We start from the raw sequence: 12,024 nt of genomic DNA on the forward strand, positions 1-12,024 counted from the left end.
CCAGTCCTTCAAGCGATGGACAGGGCATACCGAGGTAAGGTATGTTATGTACAACCGTGTGAGGTCGTAGTGCTATCACCCCAAACGACGGGACAAGGGAGGCAATGAACCGGCGGGTTGGAACTGTGTTTCTGGCAGATGAGGACTCGCGATATTGAAGCGGTGCGCAGCGGTACCTATCTGCACGTCACCAACCATTCGTCCAGGAATGGAGTCTCTCTGCTGTGGATTGACCAGTAATTGATGAGTTACAGCTCGAGCCCTCCCAATCCGGAGAAGACACGACAGAAACTAGCAGGTATACTTGCAGAAAGTACGGGACGGATGGCGGTTCCGAACCATGGTTCTCAGATATGTCCCTCCCGCCCGCGCACATGCACGGTTCCGAGTATGTTGGGCGTGCACCGTCCCACAAGCTACAGTAAACTTGGTGTTGGCAGAACGAGACAGCCTGGGACCTTCGCCCTGAAGGGTTCAGTCAATCAAGCCACTTTCTACCGACGTAGAAATTCAACAAGAAGCAAAAGGAAACTAGTTCAAAAAACTGATGCTATCATCACAGCGCTACAGTCCATGTCGGCACTGAGCCATCGACTGTCTCCTGAGCCAAGCAACACTCTAGAATTCCCATTGGCGGAGGAGAGGCACACGCTGGCTTAAGCAGCCAATCATCCCCAAGGTCAGAGGCTACATCCCGAGCGAGCACCCGATCCTACCCCCCGTTGAAGAAAAATCCCCCTTCCAGCCTAGTGAAGCCACCCTGGAGCAAGCTCAGGCCCATGCGCCGCCCTATCAGAGATCCGAGAGAATACGGACGCTGATGATGGAAAAAAAGGTTCGACGAGATTCCTTCCTAATCCGAGGATTCTCAGCGAAAGGTACAAAGCACAGACGATGCCTGCCGGCTGCATGCTGGCTGCATCCTGCATCGCGTCTGCATCGCGAGACGGAGCCAACAAGGGGGGAGGGGGGATGACACGCTAGGCACTGTACGTCGTCACAGCGCATCTTGACATCGCTTGCCGTGGTGCAGCTGTGCTATGTTGCTCGTTTTGTCCAGCTGCTTCTCTGGCTATCCAGTTCGTTTTGGTGTTGGGTCGAGGGTTTTGGTGGTGTGCTGTGCCTTGACAGCCAGAAGCCGCCTGGGGGTTTTCCGAAAGGTGGGTTGCTAACGGCGTCAGGGGCAGACAATTGGTCAATTTCCTCGTTTTCTGCAAGGGTCAGGAACAGGGCTGGAGAAAAGATGGGAAATCCTCCACCTTGGAAAATGGAAAGCAGCACCGAACTACAAAGGACGACATTTCTGGGACTCTACGTACGGAGAAACAAGGTGGATTTGGGGTTGCGCGTCCTCGCTGTTCTGAAGGGGCTGAGACCGAAGAGCGATCATCAAATCAAACCGCCCAAAGCTTCAGGCGTCCTCAGCGTGTCGACGTTTATCAGGGTGCTCCGGTCTTGTTTTTTCAGCTGCGGACTTCCCGAGCCCCTGGATTTGACCTCTGTCAGGGACTCGTCGTTGCAAGTCAAGGCTCATCCCATCAGTCGGACTTCTTGTTCGGTCTCACATCAATCCGTCACACCGCATTTCTTCTCACCCTGTTTGCTTCTGTGTTGCTTCTAGAGTTGGATCTGCCCCAGCTTGTGTGAGCGGGTATGTTGATATATGTAGTTACTTCGGGGGACTGGCCAGCTGAGGTATTTCTGAGCTTCCATGTTAGGCTGGGGCTAGACCCCCGTTGAAGAAGGGTTGGAGATGATCTCGAAGCATTGTATCTGCGTCCGAGTCAGGAGTGCCGAGTTGCATCTGGAAACTTCATGTGCCAGTAGGGAAACAGAACCTAGGCGCAAAAAAAAAATGCGGAAGGGGGACTGCAGGTGTAGCAGTAACCACCACCACCAACCGTGAGAGTTCAGGTTCTGACACGAGGAATTCTCGGGTGCGACCTGCGTGACGAGCTTGCAGACCTCCCCTCTCAGCTGTGCCCGTGTCGACAGATCTCCAATACCAAGACACGGCATGTGGGGATGGCTTCCCGATCCTTGGGATCCCCCATGCCCTGAAGAGCAGGAGGTTTTGGCGGGGTTGACCGCAAAGGGGCCCAGGATTCATAGCCACGCCCCTTGTCTCATGTTGGACCCATTCTCGGCCTCCAAATCGGAATTGATCTGACTAGCGTAGGTAACGTTGTCGTTGTCGTAGGATGTTCGTCACCGAGAAGGTAGAGCGTTGCAGCGGGAGGAGTTCAAATAACAACCGTTGAGCCAAGTCTTCTCGGTGTAGGGCTGAGCTTACTGTCCGAGGCGATTGAAGGATGGAACCTTTGCACGTGGGCGCTGACTTGGGACTCTGTTGCCGTCTGTCATGCCGGTGATGTGAGCAGAGAAGCCAGGCTTGCTGGACCGGGGCTGTCCGGGGCCCTGGTACCGAACTCCTACAGCGGAGTTGGAAGAAGGAGTCGGAACCTTGACGACTGGGTCGACTCACCGTTTCCTCTGGTCCTCAGAGTTCTGACGGACCAAATGCGAATGATGATAGAGAATGTCCAAGAAGCCCTCGGCAGAATCCTGGAGATGGGCTTACCACGGCGTAGAGATGGCAGCCAACGGATATTTCCGCCTTCTTCAAAAGAAGCAAACGTTTAGGTCGTCAAATGCCGAGTTTTGCACAGTTGCTTTTTCTCGTCCTCCACGTTACCAAGTGCCGTGGAGTTTTTCAGGGCCTGACTGATGAATATTCGGAACTGGAAAGTGTAAAGATCAGAGCCCAGCGCATGTTTCGAGGGTCTCAACGCTCCTCATCGGCTCCACTCTGCAAAGACGACAGCTGGTCGTCACCGGCCTCGTGGTTATGTTTCGGTGGAGATGGTGGATTTCAATCCCTGTGAGAAACACCTTGGTGTTAGCCGCTGAATGACTGATGGCGACAGAGTGGGAGAGAGCATGCCTTTTTGCGTGCCAAGCGCCTCCCCATGCCTCTATGCAAGCAGCCAAATGGAATAGGGACGTGTTTCAATATTTGCGGCAGTCCCTCAACGCCCGAGAGGACGACCGCAGTATTACGTGTACGGATACTCCGCAGCTTCGGCGTCGACGCGGCCCCGCCGAGCCCTTGACGGTCCCTTGAGTCAGGCGGAGTGGGGGAGCTCAACGCGGAGCCGGTCCATTAACGGTCAACGGTCGGAGCTGGCATAACTAACATGCATAACCATGCACCGGGTTTTCGTGGCTTACCCAGCAACGTCCTGCGTGTTGATCCATCGCGAGCAGAGAAGAGCTGTCGCTACTTGCTCACGAGTGGGTGATGGTAGCATGCTGCTGCCTGAAACTCAATGCAACGACGCGTCGTAAACGCGGTGTCTTTCTGGCGTGGGCTGAGCTGTGGCCACCCGTCAATTGCTGGTACCGAAAATGGAGAGCCCTGAGCTTGAAGGTGGGTTAATATGATATCCCGCTTTGGCTGCCGCAACCCTCATCCGGACTCGAGGCTCCAAGGATGCAGTTACTGTGGTATGATTCCGAATCTCGCTCAACCGGATGTGACCACAAGCAAGCAAGCCGTGAGACGAATGAACGTCATGCACCTCTCATACGGAGGTACAGTACGCAGAGTCCAAGACTCGACTGCCCAGCAGGCCCGAGCCCGAGGAATTTCTCTGCTCATCAGTGGGAATGATAATCGCTCATTCTTCGCTGGCGACATGCGGAGTGTTCATGCGCTTGTGCAGGGACTATCGATGGGAGCTTGCTGATGATGCAGAGGACTCTGGCCGGTTAGTCTAACCTGTTTCGGCTGGCAGCCACTTCAGATATGCAGGGGCCGCGGCCTAGGCCTGACACGCGATCCAGAGAGCAAATTGGGAAGGCTTGCGATGACTTTGGACCCAACTGTTTGCGTCTGGTAGTGTAGGGACGGAGTAATTGTCAGAACCGTTCAAGTTCGGGACTCTCAAGGGATCCGACCTCGGGCGAGGGAATCCGTTTGCTAGTAGTATGTCGCAAGCGGGGACCCAAGCTCTTTCGCTGATCAATCCTCTGCTGTCCCCATTAGATCTCGCCATTGGCGATGTCTCCGAAAAGCGAAATCAGGCGTTTGTGCTGCTGGAATATTTCCCGGCGCGATGTCCCTTTCCATGATCAATATATAATTGGTACTGTATGAGGCATAGCTCAATGGCCTCCGCGTTGCCCTTGCGCTCGAATCCGACATGTGGCGGTTGGAGACACGGATGAAGGGCGTCTTAGCGAATCCCCTTGTCCGGGCTGTTGGTTCAGTGGACGGGCGGTTGAATGAACCAACGCGGGCCGACGAAGTATTTGGAATGTGCCCGGTTTGATGAGCTGCATCTCGCCATGCGGGCCGATTGACGAGTCTTCCAGAACCAACAGCCGAGAGATCGCGACCTTTCACTAGGTACTTGTCGGGGCTCCAAAATCGCCCAACCGACAGTCGCCAAGGCTCCGAGTAGGGTACGTCGACTCGCCCAAAAAGATGCAGATGTCTGAGGTGGTAAGACGGTACGCGGCCATGCACTAATGAGATAGATGGCTCAAGCAGGCCAAAAGCTGGTGAGAGGTGATCGGTGCGTTGCATGTAAATTCTCCGTCGTGCGCTGTTGGGGCTCCTGATTTCTTCCCATCGCTGATGGAGATAAAACACCCACCTAGCGAACCTATTGTGCTTGAGCGCTGGCACCGAGTCTTCCAACTGCCGTACAAGTCGACAGTCATCTCAGCCACCATTTGACTCCTGCGATTTTGTGTTAGCCCGCATCCTCGAATAAGATCAAAAACCCACTCAACACTCGTCAGTTTAGAGGCATGGAGAGCGGAGATGAAGGCTGTTCCATTCAGCTGTGTAACGTTTAGCGGCCTCGGTGCGAGGCTGCGAGCCCCATCGCCGCCAGGTTTCGTACGCAAAGAACCCTAACACCTTGTCCACTACCTTGACCACAACTCTTGCGCGTAGTCCCCATCCAGGACAGGACGTGGCGTTGCGAGGAAGCGCAAGGTTTGGTGGATTATGTCGTGGCGCCAACTCCCTTTAACGTTAACGGAATCCGACGTAACGGCGGCTTCCAGGGCCGGTGTTCGGCAGCGGAACATTCTTCCGCGCTGTCATCAGGACAATTTAACCGGCCTGCGCCGCCTCGCGAGGGAGCTTGATAATGAGCTCCTCTATCAGGGGCAATGGATGCTGTGTTCATGAGAGAGGGAACTGGAATCGCTGACGCACGGCGCTGCGCACTTTCACATGACGAGGTATTTTCTTTGGAGCGATCTGTGGGATTCTGGCCTCTTTTGCCTCGAATATTGGGGTTGCGGGACCGTCCAGGCGGAGTGATGTTGTCTCGCTTACTGAGAGAGTGAGGCCGGGTTTCTGTCTGGAGTGGAAGGAGCTCATCCAAGTCCGGATCTCCAAGCCAACCAAACCAGAGATTCGAAGACCAGCCAGGACATTCATGCAGGCGCGATTTCTCGATTTGTGCACATCGTGTCAACGCAGGACCAACACCAGCATCGAGCAGCCGAGCTGCAAGTGGTGTGGAGGCCACTTGAGATACACACCAACACATGCTTCCTCGGTAAAAGACTCTAATTTCCCAAGAACCACATTCTCGTCCTGTGATAGTGTCTGGGTCTTGAGGTCAGGGCCAGGCAGGGCACCCGTCCCGCTTCCCCGGGCTGGCGCGGCCGAGCTCAATGTCACGGTGTCTTCCCTCCGTTAAGATGCGGAGAGGACGGGCCTTCCCCAGACCCGAAAAACCCCAAAAACCCACTCACGATCGAATTGGCTGATCGACCGTCATGGGTCTAGACATACGGGACGATAGGATCTGGGGTACGGAGGACTCGGAGCATATCAAGGAGCGTCGCCCGCACACATACCACAGGCACACACACGATGACGGACGACCGAGGGCCGAGTTGCCCTTCTCCATGGGCCATCACGTGAGTCTGTTGAATCAGCAGCGTCGATGGGAGCCAGTGGCTCGCCTCGGCCACTGCAACCACAATGAATGTGCGGCAACCAGCGACTTGCCGGCATGCGATTGCTGCACACAGCGACGAGGCCAGCGAATCATGCCCAGTGAAGGCTAAATTTATCGTGGGGTGATACCTTGGGACCAAGACGGCAGCCTGCCTATACGCACGAGACTGGCGAGGTTGTATTCGCTGAGGCGAGCGACATGCGACAGCACGTCTGGGGGCCTTCTGGGACATCTGGAAGCACCGTCGAATACCCAGCAGTGTGTCACGGCTCAATAGGAACAGATTAACGGCTGGCTGCTTGCCTTCGGTGCTGCTTCCCGGTCCGCTGCGACGCTGCAACGGAAGCCAATCTCGTCCGCTCGCCGTGGAGATCAGCCGTCTGGGGCCCAATGATGGTGTGTCGAAGCTAGCGGTGGATATTGCTGGTCCAGTGTTGGTTCTTTTCGTCATGTCAAGTTACCTAACCTAGGTAGGTTGGATTATTTGAGCCGAACCCCCAACGACATGATAAATTGGCTTGTGGTGCAACCTTATGGTATTGACCGGTCCGCTCCTCCCCGGGATCATCATCCTTTACACGGCCTCCAGACGCGCAGTGGCATATTTCTTCCGCATTGAAGCGAAAGTGGTAATTCCTGGAACTGGTTCAGAGTCATGTCCTCGTCTGTTTGGGGCTTCTGGGTGTTTGAAGGCTTGAGTCAGTCTGTCAACGAAGTACGGCATGAGATCGTCGTCGGAATTTCATGCGTTCCCACGTGTGGAACGCATGGCTGGCGCACGGAGAAGAAGGCGCCGTCGCCGAAGATCCAACGGCGGGGTCACCGTTTTTGGCCCTGCAAGAACGTTGGCGGAAAGATCAGCAGAACAAACTTCTCAGTGCCAAGACACCGGTCCAAAGCCCGTGCGGCGGGGTGCAGGTATCGAGACCCCTTGCAAGACTCAGCAGCCACCCACCGACTTCCATTGTGGCCCACAAGATTTCTTCGACTGTCGGGCCCTTGCACACCAGGGGCCAGGATCCAATGCCACAATATCCTGGCAGATGCGTGTGAGTGATGAATCTCGGAACGCATTGCAAAAACGCAGCAAGGATGCGAAGTCATTTTGAGCGCCCAATATATGGAACCCTGGGCGTCCCCTTCCCCCACAACCAAGCGTTCCTGAGTCGTTGTTTTGTTGTTGGATTCATGCCGCTTTCCATGCCTCAAGTTCCCGAGTCGAAAGGAATAACATAAGTTTGACGGCCTTGTACAGTATATCTGGGTCATCGGCTCGCCGTTTGTTCGCGGCGCTGCTGACAGAGGAGCTTCGCTGTCGATTTTGCCCTTGATTCGCCAATTGGATTCTCATCCCATACCTCATCTTCTCCCTCGCCGCCCGCTCCCAGCTGCGGATGCTCTCGCCCACACGCCCGGGACGGCATATCCCAGGCAGCCTGACTGGCAATTGTCAGTGGGTGTCGACCTGTGCCCTCGATTCACACGGTCGACTGTTCCCGTAGTCATCTTCCCAGCCGTATAACAACTCAAAACGATAGTCACCCGCCGCCACCATGAATTTCTACGCCGCTTCCAACATGCCCGTGTACCGGGTCGAGGAGAAACCGCAGAAGAGCTCCAAGCAGGACTCCAAAAAGTCCAGGATCCTTGGACTCCAGAGGCCCCAGAGAGACGCTGCGCCACCCCCTGTCAGACCCGTCACGTCGTCCGATGTCACGCCGCACGACACCCGCTCCATCGACAGGCTCCTGGACCCGGCAGTCGATGGCCCTCCTTCGCCAGAGAGTCTTCGCGAACTTAGCCAGCAGCTGAAGAGGGAATCGGTCCGCGACACACACCAGAGCCACCAAACCAGCTCGTCCGGCTCGTCATCGCTGCGGTCGCTGACCTCGGCCGACCGGCCCTCGTGGGAGAACGCGTACGAAGGGAAGCCGCTCTCGAGGAAATCCTCGGGCCGCTCTACATCCAGCAGCATGCCATCCCGGGACCGGCCCGAGAGCGTGCAAATATTCGGCAAGACCATCTTCAACCGCAGAGGGAAGCTGAGGCGCGAGAGCAGCGCCCAGAGCTCGTCGAGCTCCATGTACTCGACCGATGCTGTGGTTGACACGTCGCTGCCGCCCACGCACCCCTCGGTTCCAACCCGTGACTCGACCATCCCGTCCCTTTTCGGTCTTCGCCGGAACCACAAGCAGGACCAGGCCGCCGATGCTCAGCGCAGACTCAACATATCTGGGCCCTACAACTTCCAGCACGTGGGTAGAGTTGCGCAACCCGCGGCTCAAGGCGGCCTCAAAGGTGGTAGAGCAGATGATGCGCATTTTGCCGACTTCTCGTCGGATTCGCTCCCGTTGCATGAAGAGGATGCCGTGGCCCCCGAACAGCTGCAGCATACGACTTCCCTCAGACGAACTCCGTCTGTGCTGAAGAAGAGTTCCTCTTCCCGCCGCGTTCTCAATCGCTCTCAGTCCCAGGAACAGCTGGGCATGAGTATCCCCCCCCCGCGCCCGCCAAGGTCTCCCATCGACCCGTCCCACCCCGAAGGCCCTCTTCCACCTCCGCGTGGCTCATCGAGTCGAATGTCGGCTCGCCATGAACGACTCGACTCACTGGACAGGCCGCAGACAAGCGTGAGCTTCCGTTCCCCTCAGCTGTATGCTGACCCCGGAAGCCCTCCTGCAACATCGTATGGTTATACACCGGCGCCGGATATGGGCGTGATCCCGGAAGACGCCTATGGTATTGCCATGGACCCCCAACTCGACGCCAACTGGCCGCTTCCGTGCCCGAACAGTGCTGCCCCAGAGTACACCCTGCCCAACGTGCCCGAGGAGGATGAGAACAACCCCGCAGTGAAGAAGTCCCGGGCGAGTGTTGCGAGCAACTCATCCCTCCGAGGCAGCCAGTCTGTTCCCATGTTAAGGGGGCTTGCCCTGCGCCAGGCAGACGACTCGGGCCGCCGACCCAGTGATGGCTCCGACACCCTTGGCCGGTTTGATATGCTTGCTGCGCAGCGAGCCCTTAAAGCAGCACTGACCGAGGGCGGTGGGGCACTGCCCCGAGAAGCTTGGGAGGACGACATTGATTACATTTATGACCACGAAGCCGAAGCCGACTGCGACTATGAGTGGGGCCGCCCGTCTTTCGAGACGAGCAGGGATGGAGACACAGCGACGCCCGTCGACGACCACGGACGGGGCATTGGATCGTGTGAGGCCTCTCCTGCGATGCTGACGCCAGGACAGTTCGATGTGCCGGCTCTCAGTCCCGTCAGCCAGCTCTCGTCGGCAACCGCGCAGGAAGCCATCACGCCGACTGTGGTAAACAACCCCAAGGCGTCCAACTTTTCCTTACCGAAAGTCGATTCCAAGAACCTGCTCCACGTACGGAAGACGTCTGATGCGTCCAGCTTCAAGGAATCCCACGGCTTCACTCTGTCGCCGTCTCTCTTGATTCCGATGGACTATCAGCAGCAGATGATGGCCTGTGAGGCGGAAAGGCAAGAAGCCTCTGACTTTGCTTTTCGTCATTCCGGCGAGCACGCACTGAACATGGATCCATCAGCGCTCCTCCTCCGGTACCGTACCAGCGCTTCGACGACCGGCACGCTCGAAAGCACCAGCTCGGCGTTCGATAAGCACACCTCGACTGCCTCAACATCGACCGACTACAGCCGCCTGACGGCAAGTGTCACGTCGCTCGACATGGAGTCTTGCCTCCCGACCGCCGAGCCGCTGCAGCGACTCCCTTCGCTCGAGTCCCACGGCAGGGTTGAGAACAAGACTGCCATGCCCCCGCTCCCAGAATCGGAAGAGGTGGCCCAGCCACCCAGCCGCCGGCCCCATTTCAAGAGCCGCGGCAGCGAGTCGAACCTCGGCAGACTAGCCACGGACGAGCCCTGGCCTGGCAAAGTCAAGGGTTTTTCTGCCCAGGCCCGGCGCGGGCGTTCGAGGACAACGAGCCTCAGCACGCCCCCCCCCGCAAATCAGTATGCGCTGTTTCCGGCCGTACAGCTGAGCGGGAAGCAGATCTAAACAAGTCAACGACGTCAACAGCCCATGGCGTATTATATACACTCCGGGATCACCGGAGATGGACGGCACATACCTCTACCGACTTGATTGCCCCGAAACCACACGAGGCGTCGCCTCTCACATGTTTCCTTTTTGTTCTAACACAACATGTTATTGTTTCAAACACATCTGAGAGCGGATGGAAGTCAAACCATAGACTTGGAATGGTAGGGGCTTGTTCTGGGCACCCAGGACCTTGCGGCGCAAATGGAAAAAAAGAGGAATACTCGAAATCTCCCAATCTGTGTAGGAAGTGACCTGTTGTCGCATCAGCGTTCCTCTTTTTTCTCTTGACCTCTGACTTGTTTACTTTCGCTCGAGGACCTGACACACCTGTCTTTTCCGCTTATAGCCTATCCGACTTGACACAATACCGGCGTATGTGGATGGAATGGACACTTGTACCATGTTAAGCCGCAGCCCACTGTTTCATACTTACTGTTCTTTATATACCTTCTGTGTTGGGTTGGCGTCATCTTCGCGGATACCGACGTCGTTTGTATACCTCGACGAGCGAGCAAGGAAAGCAAACCAGCCTGGATACAGCAGCAGCGCCTGAGCAATACCAGCAGCAGATTGGAAGAGAGAGGTTGGATGGATGGAAAACCAGCAGCCAGCAGCGAGCAGCCGCATACCTATCCGATAAAATAAAGTCAGCCCCCGCCCGCCAGTTCGACGCAAAGGCAATGCCACCTCGTCCATCAAAATTGAAGCAAGCAACATCGAACGGGAAAGCGGTCGGAAGGTGGGGGTGGACGGTTGAGGAATTGAGTTTTTGAACGATGAAATGACGGCTATATATGATTGTGATGAAGGGAAGGGAGAAGTAGTAGACTGCAGAAGGAGAAGATGGCAATCTCACACGAGAGAAAGTGAAAAATCTGGGGACAAAAACAAAACAATCAACGGACAGGTCTGGTCTGGTCTGGTGCTGGTCTGGTCTGGTCTGGTGCTGGTCTGGTCTGGTCTGGTGCTGGTCTGGTCTGTTCTGGGTGGGTAGATATAAAGGGTACTGGGAATGGAATGGCGACCGGCCGAGGCACCGCTGTTAATCTGTCCCCATCTGCAACTCTCTTTCTTAGTCCTAGTCAAGGCTCGAGCGCTAAGTTGGTGAACGCTTTCATCTTCGGCAGCTGTCGTGTTGTTGCAAGTTCCTTGAAGCCAAGGGCGGGCAGTTTGTTACTACGCGGTATATCATATTATAATCCGTACATGAGACTTGAAGTCGAATCAAGCATGCCGAAAAAGCAACACTCAGGTTTCCCTCTCAGGTATGTCCGTAGCCCACGTGGTCACCAGACTGCAGGCGAAAAAAAAGCAAAACTTCCTCAGCCCCTCACCTCCTCCACCTTTTCGATTGGTACAGGGCTGCAGGCTGTTAGCTGATAATTAGACGTCATTGCCATCGCCTTCCAAGCTTTTTGAGGCCTGCTAGTACCAAGTTGGGCGCTGCCGCTGCCCTACCTGAGGATACAATATCGTCTACTGGCTTCGAGTGTCGGACCAAGTGTCAGGAGAACGGACAGTTTGTTGTGTAGGCTTGTCACATGTTACGTCCAGCCCCCTTTTTGGGTGACTATGGGTACATCACCTATTCTGGAACACCAATACTATCGTTGGCGTTGACGAGGCGTGTAGTGTTGGTGTGTGCTGACCAGATATGGACGAGATACAGGGGCTCAGTGACTACCATGCGCCGCAAGGATGCACTCCACCGCCGAAGTTTGGACTGGTTGCCCCGGGCTGCTGTATCTTGATCCGACGTGATGCGCGGCCGCTATACGCTGACGGTTTGCCCCTGTAGATAGATACCTTGGGACTACGTTATCCATCACCCGCTCTGCAGGAACAGGCCAGCGGACATGGGGTGAGCCGGTATGCGCAGCCTCGTGTTGGTAATGTTGCCCCTTGGGTTCATCGGATATCTGGAGGAGAACCTGGCTGATGTGGATTGGAACTTG

At 56.0% G+C, this 12,024-nt stretch overlaps 5 protein-coding genes across 5 annotated transcripts; 2 read left to right on the top strand and 3 right to left on the bottom strand.

Annotated features, from left to right (window-relative positions):
- Positions 1–1,209: 1,209 nt before the first annotated feature.
- N657DRAFT_423510 (uncharacterized protein) lies at positions 1,210–2,380 on the bottom strand. Its single transcript, XM_062787307.1, has 3 exons — positions 1,839–2,380; positions 1,596–1,773; positions 1,210–1,486 (listed from the first exon to the last, which is right to left on the bottom strand). Exons 1-3 carry the CDS (start codon positions 2,108–2,110, stop codon positions 1,412–1,414), a joined length of 525 nt encoding a protein of 174 aa, XP_062647520.1. The 5' UTR covers positions 2,111–2,380; the 3' UTR covers positions 1,210–1,411.
- Positions 2,381–5,692: 3,312 nt separating this feature from the next.
- On the bottom strand, positions 5,693–6,625 carry N657DRAFT_423384 (uncharacterized protein). Its single transcript, XM_062787305.1, has one exon. The coding sequence runs from the start codon at positions 6,439–6,441 to the stop codon at positions 5,812–5,814; it is 630 nt and encodes a 209-aa protein (XP_062647521.1). The 5' UTR covers positions 6,442–6,625; the 3' UTR covers positions 5,693–5,811.
- On the bottom strand, positions 6,626–7,401 carry N657DRAFT_423383 (uncharacterized protein). Its single transcript, XM_062787304.1, has one exon. The coding sequence runs from the start codon at positions 7,257–7,259 to the stop codon at positions 6,810–6,812; it is 450 nt and encodes a 149-aa protein (XP_062647522.1). The 5' UTR covers positions 7,260–7,401; the 3' UTR covers positions 6,626–6,809.
- A 142-nt stretch (positions 7,402–7,543) lies between these two features.
- Positions 7,544–10,416, top strand: N657DRAFT_716946 (uncharacterized protein; the record flags this gene model as incomplete). Its single annotated transcript, XM_062797483.1, has 2 exons — positions 7,544–8,254; positions 8,423–10,416. 2 exons carry the CDS (start codon positions 7,544–7,546, stop codon positions 10,022–10,024), a joined length of 2,313 nt encoding a protein of 770 aa, XP_062647523.1. The 3' UTR covers positions 10,025–10,416.
- Positions 10,417–10,936: 520 nt separating this feature from the next.
- N657DRAFT_423532 (uncharacterized protein) lies at positions 10,937–11,827 on the top strand. Its single transcript, XM_062787308.1, has 2 exons — positions 10,937–11,334; positions 11,457–11,827. Exons 1-2 carry the CDS (start codon positions 11,087–11,089, stop codon positions 11,599–11,601), a joined length of 393 nt encoding a protein of 130 aa, XP_062647524.1. The 5' UTR covers positions 10,937–11,086; the 3' UTR covers positions 11,602–11,827.
- Positions 11,828–12,024: the final 197 nt, after the last annotated feature.

Source organism: Parathielavia appendiculata (assembly GCF_033297405.1).
Source record: "Parathielavia appendiculata strain CBS 731.68 unplaced genomic scaffold N657scaffold_6, whole genome shotgun sequence".
NCBI classification, from domain to species: Eukaryota; Fungi; Ascomycota; class Sordariomycetes; order Sordariales; family Chaetomiaceae; genus Parathielavia; species Parathielavia appendiculata.

Bases quoted from the DNA above. Each gene is read 5' to 3' on its own strand.
- N657DRAFT_423510 (XM_062787307.1), bottom strand. From the start codon at position 2,110: ATGAATCCTGGGCCCCTTTGCGGTCAACCCCGCCAAAACCTCCTGCTC. The intron at 1,774-1,838 runs GTTCTGTTTCCC...ACTCGGACGCAG, and splicing joins CATTTTTTTTTTGCGCCTAG to ATACAATGCTTCGAGATCAT. The intron at 1,487-1,595 runs GTGAGAAGAAAT...GGTCAAATCCAG, and splicing joins GCAACACAGAAGCAAACAGG to GGGCTCGGGAAGTCCGCAGC.
- N657DRAFT_423384 (XM_062787305.1), bottom strand. From the start codon at position 6,441: ATGACGAAAAGAACCAACACTGGACCAGCAATATCCACCGCTAGCTTC.
- N657DRAFT_423383 (XM_062787304.1), bottom strand. From the start codon at position 7,259: ATGACCCAGATATACTGTACAAGGCCGTCAAACTTATGTTATTCCTTT.
- N657DRAFT_423532 (XM_062787308.1), top strand. From the start codon at position 11,087: ATGGCGACCGGCCGAGGCACCGCTGTTAATCTGTCCCCATCTGCAACT. The intron at 11,335-11,456 runs GTATGTCCGTAG...GCTGATAATTAG, and splicing joins CACTCAGGTTTCCCTCTCAG to ACGTCATTGCCATCGCCTTC.